Source organism: Chiloscyllium plagiosum, unplaced genomic scaffold (genome assembly GCF_037043375.1).
Source record: "Chiloscyllium plagiosum isolate Xiang-an unplaced genomic scaffold, Cpla_swu_hap1 HiC_scaffold_28, whole genome shotgun sequence".
Classification (NCBI taxonomy): domain Eukaryota; kingdom Metazoa; phylum Chordata; class Chondrichthyes; order Orectolobiformes; family Hemiscylliidae; genus Chiloscyllium; species Chiloscyllium plagiosum.
In genome coordinates this window covers 46577626-46600336 of record NW_028270166.1, presented here as the reverse complement: position 1 = coordinate 46600336, position 22711 = coordinate 46577626, and the positions used below count along the sequence as shown (strand labels likewise).

At 42.4% G+C, this 22711-nt stretch overlaps 1 protein-coding gene across 1 annotated transcript; it reads right to left on the bottom strand.

Moving 5' to 3' along the window:
- Positions 1-259: 259 nt before the first annotated feature.
- On the bottom strand, positions 260-22701 carry LOC122565163 (ras-related protein Rab-8A). Its single transcript, XM_043720864.2, has 8 exons — positions 22417-22701; positions 18426-18486; positions 16331-16391; positions 15567-15644; positions 14471-14560; positions 8413-8478; positions 6133-6183; positions 260-4265 (listed from the first exon to the last, which is right to left on the bottom strand). Exons 1-8 carry the CDS (start codon positions 22538-22540, stop codon positions 4173-4175), a joined length of 624 nt encoding a protein of 207 aa, XP_043576799.1. The 5' UTR covers positions 22541-22701; the 3' UTR covers positions 260-4172.
- Between the last annotated feature and the right edge of the window lie 10 nt (positions 22702-22711).

Genomic DNA, 22711 nt, shown 5'->3' with positions numbered 1-22711 from the left:
GTATCTTGAAACTGGCAAGAATGGATTAATGCAGTTGTACAGATCTCAATGGGAGGTAGAAAGTGTAACTGCTAGTTTAATGGGAATCACTCAAATGTAGGCATCATGACTGGGATCTAAATCCCCAGCAGGTCCTTTATGACAAGTTCAGAACTAGTGATGTTCAGGTATTATTGCCAGGATTCTGATTCAGCACCCATTCTGCCACCTTGGAAATCACATACTTCAATAACTACTCAATTGCAAGAGCAGACAATCCTGCTTTTTAAAGACTCACATTTTAATTTAATTAAAACTCCACTTTTATCTATAAATCCAGCAACTTCAGGAAGTACAGAAGAATTATAAAGTGGCTTCATTTCAAAGTAAAGCTATTTACATGGTCACCTGAAACAATGCAGCCTCCCATCCCTTCAAACCAAATGAATCTTGGACACCTTTAACACAAGGAATGTTTGAAGGAAATATAGGAACAATGATTCTGAAACAGGTACAATCATATCCACATTCAATCTAGCTGCATCTTCCTAAATACTGTGTTTCAATTGTGATCGTTCAAACTGACAAGAGGAAGGGCACTCTATAATCTGCAGCCCACACACTGTCTTAACTCACACAGGCCACACCTCGGGGGGTCTGGGTATGAAGCACAATAGCATCATCAGCGCCATGTCAGAATGTGGATCATCTTAACTGTTATGACAGTATAGAAGACAGAGCAGAATACTGGAATGATGAGATTCCCACTCCTGCCTCTAGTCAAGCTACAGCCAATGGAATCACAAAAGACTCAGTCAGGTCAAGTCAAGGCTCATCTTCCCAATTATAACCACACTGCCACAAACTACCTAGCTGCCTCGGGGTGGGTCCCTTATGATATTTGACTGTATTGAAACACTGGCCATGTGGGTGGAGGGTTGCCTCTGCAATATCTCCCATCAATACTAGCCAGCACTTTTGAAAGAACTTAAGGTACTGTTAGTTTTACACAAAGCTGACCAGTTAGAATTTTTGCTGACGAGGGTTAGAGACAATGCAGAATCTGTTGATCAAATGCCAACATTTTATCCACAAACTCCACTTCTCAACAGGTTTTACAGTTTCACCCCATGTGGTCCCTCAGAATGACCTTGTGCACTGTATTCATGGTCTTGAAGAGACATATTTGCAATATAGCAGAAGTGTATTTTACTGGGCCAGGGGAGCTGTTAATTCTGTAATTGCTTCAGTACCACAGTCACCCTGGACAATAAAAGCATGAAAATCTAACAACTTTGAGCCACACAGCATTGAACACTGAAGTTCAGAACAAAATATATCCACACAAGAAAATAAACACATAACAACCTTTCTTAATTTAAAATTAAAAAAAAATAAAATCTTCAGTTTGAGAGTTGAAGAGAACAGTGGTGAATGAAGAGATCGTTGGGGTCTGGAGGCCGCTTTCATAGGCGAGGCAGTATGGCGCTTTGTGTTGTGGAGCTCAGGGTCATTCGGAGGTCAGCACCAGCGAGATTCTGGAGACTGCGATCACAAACAGTTCAAAAATAGAATTTCACATACATCAAATGAATAAAGAATCTTTTCCTTCCAACTGATACTCAACAGCCATGAATCACCTGCCATTACTCAGGAAAATATTAAAATAACTTGCAAAAAGAAAAAAATTGAAACTGGAAACAGGGCTTTCCACAAATTGTTGAAAAGCATAGCTTCAGAGGCATTCCTCACATCCCTAAAGGGCTAGGGTTCTCAGTTTCATACTGGGCCGTTACATTTGACCCCAATATTCATACAGAAAGAAAGTAAACGTGCATGTGTCAGAGTCAGTGCATCCCTGTGGGATTGAGTTAGACAGGAAAACTTTTTAGTTGAAAATAGACTTTGTGGGAGGTACCCACTGTACATTTATAGTGCCATGTGGCAGGGGATTCTGGTGAAGTCATCAGACTGGCTGTTTAAACCTGTGTCATGATTTGCACATGGCCACATTTCAAAATGGTTTCATTTTTCTGATAGAATTAAGTGGGTGGGTTCTCACTCCTTCGTCCATTGAGCTACACAAAGTGCTTAGTAACATTCACAAAAGACATTCAGGTCTGTCTGAGTTCAGCAACTGTTGAATGAGCCTACAACGGATACTGAGAAAGTGCAGTCAACACACAGGTGGATTGTACACAGTGATATCAATGGTTGGCCACTTCTGTCCCATCCTCCTTCACTGTTGTCTGTGCAGTAACCATGCACCACTCAAGAAAGAACATCTTCCAATGTAGCAATGATGTTGGATTTTAACCTCGAGGATTAGAGAAGTCCAAATATTTTGTTCAAAAGGCTCGGAATTATCCATCTATTCCCTTTATTCCTCGTTTTCCCTTCTAGTTTGGAAGCAGCAACTTAACACAAGGACACATACACCTCCTTGATCTGTATTGGGGGCAAGAGAAGACAGCAAAGATCGGAAGAGAATTGGTTTCCTTTCATTGCTTTTTTTCTAAAAAAGAAAGCAATATTCCAGGAATTAAAGTCTTTAAAACCTTTCTCCTTTTGTCTACCGAGCAGCATCTTAGCTACACCCCAGCTGTAAGGGAACTTCAAACAAATACTTCCATGTTAAAGGACTAATAATAATAGTATCATCAGCAAGTTCTGGTACAATTGACTGTCCAGTACTTACGTTTATACAGTGATAGTCACAAACAGGGACTGGCTCAAGAATGGATAGTGCAAGAGGCAAATCTACTGGTATACTCCAATCCACAGATCTCTCCTGTTCCACAAATACTAAAGGAGATGACAGCCATTAATCATTGCTCATCAACTAAAAGTGCATTTAACCTCCCTGAGGGGTTTGACTATTTCAGTACTCAAGTTTGAGCATTATGCATAAGCTGAATTAATAGGACCTGCTTACTGTGCTTTAAGTCTCTAATTCATTAAACTAGACGTTTGGAACTGGTAAATTAATAACTACTCTGCTTACAGTAGTGGCATGATTTAGACAGCACAGACTCCCATCAGTTTAAGCATTAACATCGAAATACTATTCAAAATATGGTTTAGCCGGCTCCATTGGTCAAGGCGCTCTAAGAAAACAAAAACTACCAGATGAACGAGGCTTCTTCAATAAATTCATGGCTATTGCACATCAGCAAGTTAAAAAAAAGGATATTACCATATCCTGTCCCATCCTGTTCCCTTTTGCATTCCACCCTCCATTTCATTCTTGGAGACATTCTTTCTCAGACAACATTGGGGAACCAGACAGTTTGCAGCAGTAATTATCCTAATTCTCTGTTCTGCCTTCTGATTTCAGGCCATTTCTATCCAATCCAGTTTAACAATTAAAACTGGCACAGGCTTGTAGCATTACCACAGCAAATACAAGGAAGTGACGAGTGGAGTCTATCCAAGGTTTGTTGTCAAAGTCTAGTCTGCTGTACACAGTGATGCAGACTAATTGCCTCTGTTAAACTGAAGGTACTACATCCACAACTACACTTGGCAACTGCTTCAATCTGATCCAGAACAACTCTGCTGCATGTAGTACATCACCACCATAGGGAGGGAGCTACTTAGGGAAATCTGCCTTTAGGTTTGAAAATTGACATTTGGGCTGCTCAATCCTTTGCACAACCATTAACATCTCCAAGGTACACATATGATAAAGAAGTTCAATTACTGACAGAACAAAAAGTCCAATCACTGGGACGCACTGGCAAGTACAGAGCATTGTGTGAAGCCATGACAACAGGAATTGCAGCATATTGCACAGCGAGATCAATGGAAATGCCAGAGCATCTACACAACACAAGATTTGTAGGAGAAACCAAAAGAAAGGAAAGCCAGAGGGGAACACAGGAAATGGGAAAATTAGGATTCCAAACAATCACAGCCCGTTAGATTGGAAATCAGTAAATTGGGGGGGGAGAGGGGGGGGGGGGGTTCCCATCAGAAGATTCTGACTCGCCCATTTCCACTCCTGAGGTAATCATCAGACAGATCCTAAAAACTAACAAAAAAAAATTCTCAGCTGCTTGATCTCTTCAGGCCTTCAATAGCACAACAGGCTTCTCCAGAGCAAGTGTCCGTCTATCCAGGAAAAGCTCAGAGCGTGCACACTCCACTTCAAGTCAGTGAGAAATTGGGCTGTTTTTTTAAGGCAATGTTCATTACAGGAGAAGACAACGGAAGAAGTTGCTCTTTTTCTGCTGTTCGGAGGTGATTCGTACACCTTGATTGCTGCCTTGGGGACTATTGCCTTCCTGTATTTAAGGAAAAGGGAAGGAAAGCAAAATGTCATTACATTGCATCCCACCATGTCTCAGCTTAACAAATTCACACTGTTACACAGCAAACATTTTAAGTGCTTTATTTTCTATACGAGTCACATCCTCACCTGCATGTAATCCAGTGTAGCTACGCTGGCACCACCCCACATCTTTTCCTCCGCCACATCGATGACTGTATCGGCACTACCTCATGCTCCCACGAGGAGGTTGAAAGTTCATCCACTTTACTAACACCTTTCACCCCGACCTCAAATTTACCTGGACCGTCTCAGACTCCTCCCTCCCCTTCCTAGACCACTCCAATTCTATCTCGGGCGACCACTTAACACAGACATTTATTATAAACCGACAGACTCCCACAGCTACCTAGACTACACCTCCTCCCACCCTGCCCCCTGTAAAAATGCCATCCCATATTCCCAATTCCTTCGCCTCCGCCGCATCTGCTCCCAGGAGGACTAATTCCAATACCAAGCAACCCAGATGGCCTCCTTCTTCAAAGACTGCAATTTCCCCTCAGACATGGTTGATGATGCTCTCCACCGCATCTCCTCCACTTCCCGCTCCTCTGCCCTTGAATACGTGGGCGGCACGGTGGCACAGCGATTAGTACTGCTGCCTCACAGCGCCAGAGACCCGGGTTCAATTCCCGCCTCAGGCGATTGACTGTGTGGAGTTTGCATGTTCTCCCCGTGTCTGCGTGGGTTTCCTCCGGGTGCTCCGGTTTCCTCCCACAGTCCAAAGATGTGCAGGTCAGGTGAATTGGCCATGCTAAATTGCCCGTAGTGTTAGGTAAGGGGTAAATGTAGAGGTATGGGTGGGTTGCGCTTCGGCGGGGCGGTGTGGACTTGTTGGGCCGAAGGGCCTGTTTCCACACTAAGTAATCTAATCTAATCTAAACCCCGCCCCTCCAATCGCCACCAGGACAGAACCCCACTGGTCCTCACCTACCACCCCACCACATCGTATCATCCTTCGTCATTTCCGCCACCTCCAAAGAGACCCCACCACCAAGGATATATTTCCCTCCCCTCCCCTATCAGTGTTCCGGAAAGACCACTCCCTCCGCGACTCTCTCGTCAAGTCCACACCCCCCCACCAACCCAACCTCCACTCCCGGCACCTTCCCCTGCAACCGCAAGAAATGCAAAACTTGCGCCCTCATCTCCCCCTCTCCGGCCTATCACCCTCACCTTAACCTCCTTCCACCTATCGCATTCCCAACGCCCCTCCACCAAGTCCCTCCTCCCCACCTTTTATCTTAGCCAGCTTGGCACACCTTCCTCATTCCTGAAGAAGGGCTTATGCCCGAAACGTCGATTCTGCTGCTCCTTGGATGCTGCCTAACCTGCTGCGCTTTTCCAGCAACACATTTTTCAGCCTCATATTGACTCCTTGTCTATCACAAAAGCATAACTTAAACACTGTTTTCATCCTTCAACAGTTTCTTCTTCCTTCTAACTCATCCAGCCCTACGATCCTTTGAAGTCTCTGCCCTCTTATCCATCACCCCATCCCTAATTCTGTGTCACCAAGAGGAACTGTGCCTTCCAGAGCTTGGATTGTAGGTTCTAGAATGGTCTCCTTAAACCAGTCTAGGTTATGCAAGTGTTATTAAACTGACCTTGTATCTCCTCTGCATTGTGGTTAATCTTTCTAAATACATGAGTGATGTGACCAATTGCAAGTTTTACAATTGCTTGCTGATACGCTTATTTTGACTTCCAACTCTCAGTCACCCAGTCCTACTCACATGTAGCTGCCTATTCTAAAATAGACATGATCTTAAAACTTCAACTTACTGGTTCAGAAGAGAAAATATCAGACTTGAGATACTCACCAGTTTCTTGTCCATTTTTGTTTTGATGTCTCTGGCAAGTGTGAAAAACGCCTGAAACAGTAAACATTGGGATCATCAATTGTCCATTCAGAGAAAGGAAATTAAAGGAGACCATAACAGGAGAGTTAACAGCTCTCTGGCACTGTCCACTGCAATCTTACATTCATTCAGATGGCCGATTAGACTATGGTTACCTCAAGGTTTACAGAATAAATCACTCACATGAACTACTTCACTATCATAGTGCTTGCACCTTTCGAATCACCTCATTTCTGCTCTGCTACTTATTTTTCTGTCACCATTCATGATGTCTTGCCTTCTCCCAAACTTAAGTGTCCTCCACAATTCTAGGCAGTCGCCTACCTTACCAACTCCCCTGAACAGACCAAGTTGCTATCTATTCCAACATAAGTCACGTGGTCTGGAGAACCTTTCCCAAAGCCTGTTCATCAGCTACAAGGCACAAGTCAGGAGCGTGATAGAATATCCTCCACTTGCCTGGGTGCAGCTCCAACACTCAAGAAGGACAAAGCAGCCAGTTGGTTGGTAGCACATCCACAAGTATCCACTTGCTCATATCAACAGAGATACACTGCAACTTTGGGGTTCCTGGGCATCAGCCTCTAATACTTCCCACTTCCTCTCTTCCCCCTTTGATTATGTTCCTTAATGCCCAAACATCTCTTTGCTCCAGACATTCCCTCCCTCCAATCCTTATTTAAAACACAGTTGTTTCTGATTAAGGGAATTAAAATGAAATGAGGACTGGGAACTGGGTGGCTAGATTAGCATGAAGGATATTAAGGAAACATTGTATAAATCATAATCTAATCAATCAAAGGGCGACTTTATGAAAGGGAAATCGCACTTAACAAATTTACTAGAGATTTCAGAGTAAGTCTCAACCAGAGTGGATAGAGGGGAACCAGAAGATGTGTTGTATTTGGGCTTCTAGAAGGCATTTGACAAGGCAAAACCTCACAAAAGGTTAGGTCATGACAGCCTATGGCATTCAGGGCAATATATTGACATGGACAGAAAACAATGAGGATATGGGGCTCTTTTTCAAGTTGGCAACCTGTACCCAATGGAGTTCCACAGGCATCAATGCTCGGAGTGCAACTGTTTACAATATATATTAATGACTTTGAGAACAGAAGCAAATGCACTGTAGCCAAATCTGCAGATGACAAAAACAAAAGACAAATTGCAAGATGGTTACAAACAGTTTACAGAGGTGATGGGTTAAGTAAGTGAACAAAAAGTTGGCAAATGGAGTACAATGTGGGAAAATGTGAAGTTGTTCATTTTGGGATGGGCAAAAGAATCGAGTTTTATTTAAATAGAGAAAAACTGCAGAAAGCTGCAACACAAAGGGACTTGTACATGAAATATAAAGCTCGCACACAGGTACAGCAGATAATCAGGAAGACTAATGACATGTTGGCCTTTATTCCAAGGAGTTTGGAGTACAAAATTCAGAACATCTTATGGCAACTGCACAAGGTGCTAGTGAGTCCTCATCTGGAGTATTGGGCAATTTTAGTCCCCTTATTTAAGCATAGATACTATTTCATTGGAGGCAGTTCATAGGAGGTTTGGTGGACTAATCCCTGGTATGGAGGGATTGTCTTATGAGCAAAGTTTAACAGGTTGGGACTCCTCTCACTGGAATTTAGAAGAATGCAAGGTGATCTAATTGAAGCATACAGGATTCTTAATGTCTCCCCTTATGAGTGCGTCTCGGACCACAGGGCATTGTCTCAGAATAAAGGAGCACCAATTTAAGACTGAGGTGAATTTCTTCTGAGGGTTGTCATTGGAATTCCTTTCCACAGAGAGCTGTGAGGGCAGTGTATATGCAAGGCTGAGATAGAGAGATTGGAGATCAGTTAGGAAATCAAGGGTTATGGGGAGAGGCACAGTGACTGACAGACACTGGTTCCAAGTGAGAACTGATTGGGCAAACGTGACCTGCCTTGCTGCACAAATTGCTGGCAAGTTTCCAAGCTGGTCTGGTTATTAGTCAGCAATTCAGGTCCAGAAGGACGAAGTGGAGGGCAGTTCCCAAACCAAGATTTGTTGGTGATCAGACTGTGGCCTGACAATAAGAGCATCAGGCAGTATAAATTCAACATGGGGTCATTTGATCAGGGAGCTTTGGGGGAAAAAAAATTGGTGCTTCAACAAAGCTGTCGGCAGGGATGGGTCAGCCCAGGGTTTCATTAGAAGTAGAAAACATTGAGTACACTTGACTATTGAATAACAATTGATACTTACATTTTCCACATTGATATTTGCTTTCGCGCTGGTCTCCATGAATTTGATTCCATAGTCACTGGCTAACTGAAAGAGAAAACAAAAAAATAACCCAACAGAATGGCACAATGTGTGGAGAAGAAAATGATGGAATGGACAAAGGACTGACTTTAATATAATCTCAGTAGGGACCGTTCATGAGCTGGATAGTTGTTGCCTAGTACGCAAGTTAGCTCACGGAGCTGAAAGGTTTGTTTTCAGATGTTTTGTCACCATGACTAGTTAACATAATCAGTGAGCCTCTGGTGAAGCGCTATGGTATGTCCTCTCTCTCTATTTATAGATCTTGGTTTCTTAACGTGGGTGATGTCTTCCAAGGGAAGATAGATGGGATCTAAGTCAATGGGTTGTTGCCTGATTACTTGATGATCTAGCAATTTATTTCAACTTGTACTCAGAAATCCATCCATAAATTGTTCCTCAGCTTTTATCTTCACCACTTCATCCAGGGAAATTCTTGAATAAGTCACGGGTTTACTGTGTGTAAAGAAGAAACTTGCCACTCCTAAACTTACTCTATTGGTTGATCTCATGCTACTGCCTTCACCCACCAACCCTGCTCCAGTTTTGCAATTTATTTTTAAAGCAGGATGTTTGATTTACCTTTCTCTCCTGACTCACTGCCTGAAGTCAGGTTGTTGGCTCTTTGCTTGCTGATGCTTCGCTGACCTGTTTTTGTTTTGGTGGTGGTGTGCGTGCCATTGCTTTCCACACTCAGGGATAGGCAATGATGCAGATCCCAACTCTTCTTTAACCAAAATGTGATCGAAACCATTCCACTGGCTGTTATTGGAACCACGTGCCAGTTAGCTGAGCTAACCATCACCCTCCAAAATATCTTATATTTCTCTAGGATGTCTTTCTGGCCTGAAATCTGCAGTTTTTCCTCAAACTTAACATCAAACAACTGCAAATCCTGATGGTTTGGATGTACCTAGCTTAGATGATGAGGTCATTGCCATCACCCAAATGTGCTAGCAAATAAGAACATGCCCGATGTCAGTTTGAATGGTAAGGAAAAGTAAGGTGGTGTGCTGTTGCTGATGTGTGGCATTAAATCAACTGGAACTGGATCTACGTAGACAGCAGTGACTTCAGCTAGCCATTTTGATCAGATTTTTTGAACCCCCCACACCCCCAGCCTTCATTCCTCAAAATTTGGGAGAGGTAATGGTGTAGCAGTAATGTTACTAGATTAGCAATCCAGAGGCTTTGGGGACATAGTGTTCAAATTATGGCAGCAGTTGGAAGAATTTAGTTACATAAAGAAATCTGGTAATTAAGGCTTGTCTCAGTGATTGTGACCATGACAATTATAACAAATACTCTAAATCCCATCTGGTTTACTTATGCTCTCTAGGGAAGGAAGTCTCATCAGTGTTCTCATCAGTGCGGCCTTTACATGACTCCAGATACACGGTTATACGGTTGATGTTCACTTCCTAAATGGCTGAGCAAGTCAGTCAGTTCATCAGCAATAAGGAGCGGGCACCAAATGCTGATGTCATGATAGAATAGAAATGAAGTTAAAAAGACATTAATGCTCCACACTTCACACTAATTCACTAGAACCACAACTGGAGTACATTCACTGTCTTATCTTTTATTATTTCATGAGATGTGGGCATTGCTGGCTGGGCAGCGGTCATTGCTGAACCCTAATGCCCTGAAGGTCGTGAGGAGCTGCTTTTTTGAATCACTGTATTCCATTTGGCATAGGTAGACCCACAATATTGATAGGAGGGAGTTCCAGGATTCTGACCTAGGGACACAACAATATGTTTCAAAGTCTAGATGGTTATCGACTTGGAGGTGGTGGTATTCCCTTGTATCCACCGGGCTGGTCCTTCTGGATAGTAGTGATTGTAGATTTGGAAGATGGAGTCTTGATGAATTACAACTTATCACCGAAATAACTAAGTGGTTGCAGCTGTCCACAAATCTCCTCTCTCCGTGACTCCAGCCTTGCCCCATGCCCAATGCAACCACTTACACTTTGACTGCTCAGCATTTACCATCCATCTGTGCATCATGAATTCCCCTTTATTCTAGTGGGGTTATCAGTCATTCTGAGGTGCCAGTTAGTCATAAATCAGAAACTATTTTTTCCAGTGTGCTTGAAGAATGGGGAGGGAAAGAGATGGTGTGGCTGTGATATTAGCCAACTGACAACATTCAATTCTGATTTACTGCCAACAGTGTCCAGTGCCAATTTGGTAAAATGGAAGTGAATTGACCGAAATAGTTCCTGCACCAAGTACAAGTGCATTCACACAAGTGGGGGGGGGGAGAGAAGGTCTTGATTCTTCAACTTCATAGAAAATGTTATTTCCTCATAGAAAATAAACGAACAAATTGTTAGGCAATTCATACCCACTGTGTTGGACTTTTCACATCACTAAATCAAGAGAATTAGACATGGCGTAGTCAGTTCAGAAAAGTTAGTAAATTTTGAATGAAAGAACGGTAATTGACAACTATTTTAAGTCAACCATAAGAATCCCGTGATGTAGTTAACTTTAGACAATAAAACCTTGAGACATAGGCTGAATGGCCTAATTTTTGCTTCTATCGAGTCTACTCTGTCATTCAGTTATAGCTGATCGGTTTTTCAACTCTGTTTTAAATATACTCAATGACCTGGCCTCCAAAGTCTTCTGTGACAATGAATTCCACAGATTCACCACTATCTGGATAAAAATGGTTCTCCTTAACTCAGTTTTAAAGGTCTTATCTTTACTCTAAGGCTGTGCCTTTGGGTTCTCATCTCTCCTGCCAATGGAAACATCTTCCCAACATCCACTCTGTCCAGGCCATTCAGTATCCTGAAAGTTTCAATCAGATCCCCCCCTCATCCTTTTAAACTCCATTGAGTATAGACCCAGAGTTCTCAAACATTTCTCATATGTTAAACTTTCATTCCTGGGATCGTTCTTGTGAACCTCCTCTGGACCTCCAGGGGCAATACATCTTTCCTGAGGTACAGAGGCCCAAAATTGCTCACAATACTCTAAACGCGGTCTGACCAAAGCCTTATAAAGCCTCAGAAATACATCCCTGCTTTTATATCCCAGTCCTCTCGAGGTGAATGACAAGTTAAGGCTACAAAGTTAACCTGCAAGCTTACCTTAAGAGAATTCTGGACTAGAAGTACCAAATGCCTTTGCACTTCAGATTTCTGAATTTTAGAAAACAGACCATGCCTCTATTCTTCCTACCAAAGAGAATGACCTCACACTTACCCATGTTATACTCCATCTGTCACTTCTTTGCCCACTCTCCTAACCTAAATCTTACTGCAGCTTCCCCATCTCCTCAATACTACTTGCCCCCCCACCTATCTTTGCATCATCTGCAAACCTAGCCATAATTTACTCAATTCCTTCATCTAGATCATTAATATATAAAAAGTGAAAAGTTCTGGATGCAGGTTTGCTCGCTGAGCTGGAAGGTTCAGTTGCAGGTGTTCATTGAGTACCAGTTTTTGTATACACTGTATACGTGATTTTCCTCTGCTGTCTGTAGCTCCTCCATGTTGTAATGTGTGGTGGCTCGTTAAAAAATAATGTTCTAATGCAGCTTCAATTGTGGATGTTGGGATGATTGCTTCTGTAGTTGAGTATTTGCTCAGTATGGGTTGTTTTCCTGTAGATGCTGGTTTGAAGTTTCCCATTGGCTGTTCGCTCTATTGCGACATCTAGGAATTGCAGCTTCTTGTTGTTTTCCTCCTCTTTAGTGAATTTTATGCCTGTAAGGGTATTATTGATGGTCTTGAAGGTTTCCTCTAATTTGTTTCGTTGCCAAACAAGTAGACAAAGGTGTCAATGACGTAGCGGACCCAAAGTTTGGGTTGGATGGTTGGCAGAGCTGTTTGTTAGAGTCACTGCATTACTGCCTCTGCTAAGAACCCTGCTATCGGAGATTCCATGAGTGTTCTGTTGGTTTCTCTGTAGGTGAAGTGGGTGATAAGGCATAGGTTCACTAGCTTGACAAATTTGTCCTTGCTGATGAAGTTGGTAGTGTTTGGTGCATGCATCTTTGGTTCTTCTTATAGTGTAGTGTAAAAATGAAAAGTCGCAACACCAACCCTCGTGGAACACACTAATCACCAGCTTCCATCCGGAGAAGGACCCTTTTATCCCCATTCTCTGTCTTCTTCCAGACAGCCAACATTCTACCCATGTTAGCACCTGTCCTCTAACATCATGGGCCCTAGTCTTATTTGACAGTCTCTTGTATGACACCTTATTAAAAGCCCTTCTGGAAGTCCAGATAGATAACATCTATTGGCTCTCCTTGGTCTAACCTGTTCATTACCTCCTCAAAGGATTCTAACAAATTTGTAAGGCATAACCTGCCCTTGATGAAACCATGCTGACTTTGCCCTATTTTTATCATGCACTTCCAAGTATTCAGAAATCTCATTCTTCATAATGGACTCCAAAATCTTACTGACTACGAGAAAGTCAAGACTGCAGATGCTGGAGATCAGAGTCAAAAAGTGTGGCGCTGGAAAAGCACAGCATGTCAGGCAGCATCTGAGGAGCAGGAGAGTCAATGTTTCGGGCATAAGCCCTCCATTCCTGTTTTTCTAGCACTTCTCCTTGGTGAAGTGCATTTCTGCTCCCTGACTCTCGAATTTTTGGGATATTACTCATGTCTTCCACTGTGAAGACTGACACAAAGCATTTATTCAGTTCCTCTGCCATTTCTTTGTTCCACATTACTACTTCTCCAGTGTCATTTTCCACTGGTCCAAAGCCAACTTTTGCCTCTCTTTTGTCCTTCATATATCTAAAGAAACTTTTGGCAATCTTTTTTAACATTACTGGGTGGCTTACCCTCATATTTAATCTTCTCCCTCCTTATTTCTTTCTTTGTTGTCCTCTGTTGGTTTCTTGTAGGCTTCACAATCCTCTGCCCTTCACCACATTATACGTTCTTTTGCTTTCATGCTGTCCCTGCCTTCCCTGATCAGCTATGGTTGCCTCATTCTCTCTTTAGTATGCTTCGCTTTCCTTGCAATGAATTTTTAGTGCCTCTCTTGAATTACTCTAGAAACTCCTGCCATTTTAGTATGAACGGAAGACTAATTAGATCATCACTGCTGCTCTGCAGTGACTTTCACTGAAACAAACCGTAACAATTTGGTCTTTAGTATTCACTTTTGAATGGCACCAGAGACAGATGTTAAGGCAAACAACAATATCATCACATTCAGTTCAAAATGTCAGACTGTTCTTGGATTATAGGCTGGTCAGATATTTCCCTGCATAGGCCCAAGATGCTGTGATGATGCTGGCACTTAAACAGGTTAATTTGTCTTGGTTTTTTTGAAGAAAGGTTGTAAGGCAGAGACAGCAAATTGATTATGGCAGATCTCATGAGTAAACAGCTCAGGAGGCCTTGGCTTATTTTTAAAAAAAAAAGCAGCCTGAATGGCCGTGCCCAGCTCTCTCAGATACAAATTTCTGGGTTTTGTCTTTTTCAGTAGCATCAGAAGATATGAAAGAGAGTTGGAAGCTTCAGTGAATGTCTCTTGGCTGCTACTTTCTCTCAATGTTATCTTGATGTTTTTTTTCCTCTTGGATTGGAGAATTACTTCTGAGAATCTGTGTCTCAATTTTCCTTTTTAGCAACGGGTGTGTTTATTGGATGTTACTATGTTGGAACAATTCATTAGTAATAGTACTGTATCTATTATTCTGTTAAGTTATTCTAAATTCCTCTCTCTTTGGTTGTGTTGTAACTACAATGCTTAAATAAGTTTTGTTTTGCTTAACATAGAGTAGTTTGACCAGTTGACACTTTGAGACACTTTGCTTGCCTTTAAAAAAAGGAAAATTTAGGATCTAGTCTACCTTCTCAAAGTATTTTTTGAGGGGGGCTGATTTGGTCCATAACAATGCTCAAGCTCAATCATGGAGTAGCAACCATTCTACCTTACATCCAAGAAAATATTTGACAAAAGCTTAAGTTCTTCGAAGTCAGCTATCCTTAAAAGTTCTGGTAATCATACCTTCTCTCCACGTTCTTTGCTGACTTGCCTCTTTTCATTCACATCACACTTGTTCCCAAGGATCATTTTCTCTACGTCAGCTGAGGCGTGCTGGAATAAAAGACAGAAAAGCAACTAAAGTGAAAAGGAGAAAATCTAATTCAGCACAAATCCTCGCATCATTCACAATCATGATTCAGCACCTACAATCCTCCCAGCTATGTTATGTCTTACTTCACTCCACAAGTTTGCATGGTCAAATCCTCTCAAGCACCACACAGGGTAACATTAACTTAGTCCCATTGGCAAAAATAAATACAAACTGATGCAAGGTGATACTTTCAATGAGCCAAGTGACTCAAAATGATTATTAGAAGATCTTGATGAATACTTGATCTCTAAGAACATATTTCTCAACAAGTAATCTTGAACAAAATATTGTGGAAAAGGGCAAACAGCCAAACTCCTCATGCCAATCTCTCTATATCACATTGTTTAATAGGAAAAGCTTCTCATATCCAAGTGCCTAAGGTATACTATTGTTTAAGCAATTCACGGTGACCATCTCTTCCTTTAAAGGTCAGAGAACATTACATCAATGGAGATGCTTCAAAGAGATGATGTGAACATGAATAAACTAATATGTAAAGATATAGTTCCTGTTGGAAGAGAAGTAGTGGGAAGATAAAAAAAATTGAGCATTTGCATGAATTTGCAATAAAAAAAAGACATCTTGTCCTGACTTAGATTGAGATTACTGTTGTCACCCTGTAACACCTTGCACTCATTTCTCAAAACTCAAGGAAGTTACAATCCAGAACAAATGGCTGAGATTATAAAAAAAAGATACAGAGTTTCAAAGGGATTGTTAGCCAGGACATTGAAAATACACCCCTTTTCTTATCTGATAAGGTCCACAGGAATTTCTATAACTCATTCGAGTGGACAGACTTTAAACGTCTAGTATGAGAAGTCTAATATGTCCAAAACGAAAAAGAGTGGTACTGTTGAAGTACAGTACTGTGCCTAGACCATCCACTTGAATTGGGGGATTTGAAACCAAGATCTTTCCAGATTTAAAAGATTCAGCAGATGTATGTCTATTTGGAAAACATACCTCTTCGATATTCCGGATCCAGTTCTTGATGTTATCAAAGGATTTGTCATTTGTGATATCATACACCAACATGATTCCCTGCCAAAGCATAAGTGTTAACTCATTGAGTGAAAGGCCTCAAACTTTCATTAGCACTCATCACAGGCCCGTGGTGACAAGCAGAGTACAACTGATACTTAGCATCTCATACAGCAATAATGGACAGCTTCAGAAGAATATTATACACCTAGATCTAAACACAGAAACACTCTCATATCTCACCCCGTTGTGCAAGGGTCTCTCAGTACAAATTAATGGCCATTCAAGTTTGGAAATAAAATTAATGTTTAACTTTAGACTAGATTAGATTACCTACAGTGTGGAAACAGGCCCTTCAGCCCAACAAGTCCACAGATCCTCCGATGATTAACCATCCAGACCCATTTCCCTCTGACTAATCCACCTAACACTATGGGCAATTTAGCATGGCCAATTCACCTGACCTGCAAGTCTTTGGACTGTGGGAGGAAACCGGAGCACCCGGAGGAAACCCACGCAGACACTGGGAGCATGTGCAAACTCCACACAAACACAGTCACCAGAGACTGGAATCGAACCTGGAACCCTGGTGCTGAGGGGCCGCCCTATGAACTTTGAACAGTATCCCATTCTTCATTACGTACATAAACAGCATATAGTAATTTACCCGTCACCATGCCTTCCCATCATTCTGTACAGCGTCAGGGTTAATAATATATGAAGTTGACATGCCAGTGACAGCTTACCATGGCCCCTCGGTAGTATGCAGTGGTGATTGTTCGAAAGCGTTCCTGTCCAGCTGTGTCCCTAGGAGATTTGAACAGTTTTAGTTCCATTCTTTTGATCTTTGTCAACTTTTCCATAAACTTTTTAACAACATCACATTTTTCCTTTCCTTTGTCTTTTACAAACAAACATCTCAGACACTTCTAAAACAATTGCCCTGAGAGATTATCAAGCACCTTACTGATTAAACTGCCACACGCTCCCTTTATTCAAGTCACAAATGGGATTAGGTGGTGTCTTAGTGTGTTTTCATCACACTGCTATCTCAGTCTCAAGGGTAGGATTTAACTAAAACTGCATGGCTGAATGCTTCCATTTCCAATTTGTGAGGCGCCCAAGTATAAGATGCTAGAACAATATTACGTACAGCTACTACTTACTGCATCTATTTAGAGTGGGCTGTTACAGATTTTATCAAATGCCACATATATAATTTTTCATATGCACACACATAAACAAGTGACCCACTCCCAGAAGAAAGCACTCTCTTCAAAGTGAAGATGTTCATTTGGCCAAATCACAAACCACAATTAATCCAGTTTGATTGGGCAATACAGAAGATATTTCTTATCAGGGAGTTCAAAGCTAAATGCTATATGATTAGGAATTAATAGATCCAGTCGGAAACTGAGGAGAAACACCTTTAATTCAGCAAGGTACAACGACCCTCAAATGTGCACTTGCCCAGGTAGGACCACTCTGCTGGTTCAAACAAACAGCAGTACCTATTCCCAGCTTCATTGGTGAGACTATCTAATTGGACAAATGCTCCAGAGATTGGGCAATATGAATGAAATCAGTTAGGAAAGATTAAGGTTGGTTCCAATTCTGCACAATATCATCTATCATGCGGATAGTCAGTCTTGTGACTTACACACTGAATGCCCAAGAACACCTCTTCTTGGGTTCACTCCACTGGACACTTCAGACTGCCATCCTTTCTATAGGTTCACAACCCACAACATTTCCTTTTTAGAAGTTGAACAGTTGCTTTCTAACCATAGTGTTTTAAATTCTGTAACTTGCCAAGTCTTTAACAGTCAACACTTCACATTGCACCGTTTGTCAAGGATATAAAGCAGCATCCAACCACTTCGCACAGCAGATTAGAACCAGCTCCTACACATTGCACATTTCTCTAGATAAAATGAATAGCAGGTGTTTAGATGCTGGCAAATGGGACTAGATTTATTTAGGCTATCTCGTCGGTGTGGATGAGTTGGACCAAAGGGTCTGTTTCCATGCTATACATCTCTATGACCCTATGCAAATGTTGCTTAAATGTTTCTGAAACTTTGGAATGCTCTACTCCAGAGAGCTGTGGATGCTCAGGCTCTGAGTATATTCATGGCAAAGATCAATACTTTTTCAGATACTAAGGCAATTCAAGAAATCTGGGTTAATGTGGAAAGATGCAGCTAAAGGTATGCCACAACCAGACTGAACAACGAAGCAAGTTCAAGCAGCTGACTGGTCTACAGCTATTGCCACTGGTTACATTTTTTTCATAACTTCAGGACATCCCAATGAAGTACTTTTGTAATACAGTCACTTATTTCACTGGAAACAACCAATATAGTTTTCTTTCAGACCAAGCCTTTGGAGATTCCTCCACCTTGCGACACAATGCCATTCTATTATTGCATTTCCTAGATTTTTCCATTCCCCACTCAGAAGTATATTGGGAGACTGCCTATATTAAAAAGGGATTAGATAATTACAAGTTGCTTTCAAGACAGCTTACAGTCTGATTGTTCAAAGAGAGCTTCTTTTGGCTATAGTTCAAAGTGCTATTATAGAGAATATCAAAAAGTCACCAAATGAAAACAGTCCTTTGGTAACCACTGACCTTACAATGATCCACACTGTGGATTAGTCTTTTTCAAATCAGCTGACTGCAGTTTTATCACAGAGAGAACCAGAAGTTTAAATGTCTTCCTTATAAAAAGACTCGATTTCAATACAGATGCAATCAACAAAATATAGAAACACTGAAGACAGGAGCAATAGTTCCTTCCCACACCATTCAAAATCATCATCAAGCAGCATCCTCACCATATCTGCAGTTTGATTTTTTTTCCATCCAATTCAATTGTTCGGATTTTAAAATCAATACCTGAAAAGAACAGGAAACAAAATGTTAAGGGCAAGGGGGAGGGGGGGGGCACTTCATTTCAATTTGTTATCTGATCCATAACCTCAGTCACAGAACTAAAACAGAGAATGGAGATCTGAAATAAATAGCAGTGTTAGATAAACTCAGGTTGGGTAGTACCTGCGGAGAGAAAAACAAGAGTTAATGCTTTGAGTCCAGTGACACTTCATCAGAACTGGCTTGTAGACTCTTAAATCGTGGAAATACTTCAGTTTCATGTGCACTTTGGTCAGCAAGCACCAATCTACAACTATCTGTTCACTGTCATTATGTCTTCTCTCCCCTCCTCCCACTCCAAACGGACGATGTGTTGTTTCCTGTTTGGCAGTGAGACACACCATTGACAGAACAATCACTTAATATGCACCACCAAAACCTTTTTCCCCCCAGACCTATCCACCACCTCCTCCCACTATTGCATAAATGCTGCCCCCTCCATATTTCATGTCAGTTCTGATGAAGAATCATCGAGAGGGGAGTTTGCACATTCTCCCCGTGTCTGCGTGGGTTTCCTCCGGGTGCTCCGGTTTCCTCCCACAGTGCAAAGATGTGCAGGTCAGGTGAATTAGCCGTGCTAAATTGTCCCATAGTGCTGGGGGAATTAGTCAGAGGGAAATGGGTCTGGCCTGGTTACTCTTCGGAGGGTTGGTGTGGACTGGTTGGGCCGAAGGGCCTGTTTCCACACTGTAGGGAACCTAACCTAATCATTCAAAATGTTAGCTTGCTCTCTCTACACGGATGCAGCCTGATCCGCTGTGATTTCCAGCATTTTTAATTTTCAGTGCCTATCTATTCTAGCCTGATTTTCCACAGCCTAATATGCAATGGCATTTCAAATGGTCATCTAACTACAGCTTAAATATTGAGATAGTTCCAGCCTCTACACACTCTTTCCCAATAGGTGAAAAAGAAAACTGTCCTTAATTTGTTACGTCTCACTGGGATATCACACTTCAATTTAGCTGCTATTCTCAGAGTCACCATAACAGCTGAAAATGTTTGTAAAGGTACACAAAATCCTTCAATATATCTGTCACTTATACCAGGTTGATTGAAACCTTGAACTCGGTTTCTGCACTTCACGAGAATGACTATTTATTGCAAATAAGTAGATTTTAGTTACTGGTAAACAATTAGAATCATAGAATCCCTGCAATGTGACCCAACAAGTCTACACCCACACTCCAAAGAGTATCCCACCCAGACTCACCCCCCCACCACACTTTACATTTCCCCTAACTAATGCATGCCTGAACACCATGGGCAATTTCGCATGGCCAATTCACCTAACTTGCACATCTTTGGACTATGAGAGGAAACACATGCTGACACGGGGAAAATGTGCAAACTCTGCACAGACAGTCACCTGAGGCTGGAATCGAACCCGGGGCCCTGGTGCTGCGAGGTAGAAATGCTAACCACTGAGTCACCGTGCTGCCTGACGACACATAACTCTACCATTTAAAACTCTAACTCCCTTCATGCACAAAGTAAAAGGATGCAACAGAAAGAAGGAAAACATGGATAAGGCAGTTCAATAGACTCTCTTCACAGAGTTTGTTGATATAGGGGCAGCACGGTGGCTCAGTGGTTAGCACTGCTGCCTTACAGCACCAAGGACCTGGGTTAGATTCCAGCCTATGGCGACTGTCTGTGTGGAGTTTGCACATTCTCCCCACATCTGTGCGGGTTTCCTCCCACAGTGCAAAGATGTGCAGGTCAGGTGAATTGGCCATGTTAAATTGTCTATAGTGTTAGGTGCATTAGTTAGCGGGAAATGGGTCCAGACTAAAGGGATTCTACGATTACAAACTTTCTAAAAACCAAAAGAACTGCAGATGCTGCAAATCAGAAACAAAAACCTGAAACTGTTGGAAAAGCTCAGCAGATCTGGCAGCATCCATGGAGAGAAATTAGAGTTAACGTTTCAGGGCGAGTGACCCTTCCTCATATTTACTTGATCTGAAACGTTAACTCTGATTTCTCTCCACAGATGCTGCCAGATCTGTTAAGCTTTTCCAGCATTTTCTGTTGTTGCCTCTCCACTTTCTAAATGCCTCTAGAATGACTGGTGTTCTGACCTCTCATTACCTACCACAAGCTTCCCTTTGCTTCCTCATCCCATCTTGTACATTCTTTGACATAGAGTGTTCTTTGGACTTAGTTGTCCCACTGCTCATTTTTACTGGAACACATAGTTCCTGCACACTCTAGTTCCATTTTGAAAAGGTTCACACTTTAGTAACTTCTCCCGTTCCATTTTGTCCAGATCCTATCTTAGTATTAAAACTGACCTGTCCAATTCAGAATCTTTATTTCTGGCCCATCTTTGTCCTTTTCCATGACTGTCTTAAATCTTTTACCACGTTAAGGTAATCATAAAAGGTAAAGTCACCATACTCCCAGCATACTACAGGGTTGCTCTCTGGCCAATTGAGCCAACCAACTGAGCACCCTCAACCCGTCTGCCTTATTCACAAGACTACTTGCAGTAAAACAAATGCCATTAGCTTTGTTGAATTCCCTAATGTCTTAACTTCTTGCCTGTCTGGCATGACTGCTCTACATTTTTTTCTGTGCAACACCACTCCATTTTCCATTCTCTTGTAAATTTAGTTCAAACCTCCACCAACACCTCAGCAAACCACTCTGCAATGGTGTTGGTCTCTTGTGGCTCAGGTGCAACTCACATTAATACAGGTTCCAGCTTCCCCATAGACAGACCCATCAATTCAAGATTCTAAAGCCCTCTCTCGTCCTCCAAATTTTCTAGCACACATTCATCCATTCTACCTGCTATTCCTCTTTTCACTAGTGCATGGCACTAGATGTAATCCAGAAATTACAACCTTTGAGGCCCTGTTTTTCAATCTGCTACTTAGCTCGCTAAACTTTTGTTGCAGAACCTTATCCTTCTACTCATGCCACCTGCACCAATGTGAACCACAATCTCTGATAGTGCACTCTACCCCTCCAGAACAGCTTACAGAAGTGGCATCTCAAACCTGGACCCAGGGAAGCACAATACCATCCTGGAGTCACATCTATGGCCGCAGAAACGTCAGCATACTCACTATTGAGTCTCCTAGTGCTACAGCTTTTATTTTCTGTCTGTTCCTCCTTTGGGCCACTCAGCTCAGAATGCACTCCCTCAAAGAGCTACAACTCTCAACATTTCCAACATAGAAAATTTGTTCTAGAGATACACTCGGAGGATCTGCTAACTACCTGGCTGCTTCCCTTCTTCTGACATCCATTCCTTCCCTGACTGCACTTAAGCTAAGGGATATATCTAGACAAAGTTTCACAGCTTTCAGCCTCATGATGCACCATAGTGTCTCCATTTGACGTTCAAGCTTCAAAACCAGTATTCAAGCCTATAACACTGGCAGCAAACCCTCACATGCAAACTAGATTGCCAGGAGTGTCTTTCACTTCTCACATGCTGAGGCTGTACAGCATACTATCTATATAAACCACCCCACAGCAGGAAACTTTATCATGGTACACATCCAAGGAACTTAAATATAGCTTGTAGGTTCTACACATTTGTTTGAAATATAACATTGCGCTTTCAACGCAGAAAAAGAGTAATAGAAGAGAGTGTCCAGGAATGAAAGAAGTCACCACTGTCAGGACTAAGGTGTAAGAGTGGCAGGATGCGGACAATTATCCCCAAAGCGTTGATAGCACTTGTGAGAAATATCCAGTTTCCAGAGGCGGTAATCTGGCAGGCTGGTCCTCATAGCCCCAGAGCCGAGGAGGTGTTGGACAGACAGGTGAAAGTGGGGGGCGAAGGACGCCATAGTCTGCGGCCTCTCCATCCCGGAACCAGCCACTAAACCCCACAGAGTCGGCCCTCCCCGGGCCGCGGCTCCCCATACTCCGTACCGATGGTGGAGATGAATGTGGTATTGAAAGCGTCCTCTGAGAAGCGGAAGAGCACACAAGTCTTGCCGACGCCGCTATCGCCGATCAGCAACAATTTGAAGAGATAGTCGTAGGTCTTCGCCATGGCCGCCTCCCGCGCCCCGCTCCGCCGGAAGTCCCGCCTCCCAGCCGCTCATTGGCCCATATCGGACAGATTCCACGACTGATTGGGCAATAAAGCAGACCACGCCCTCTGTCCGGATAGCTAATGGTCAAGCCCCCTGTCAATCACGAACGGCCTCCACCCCCTTCGCTC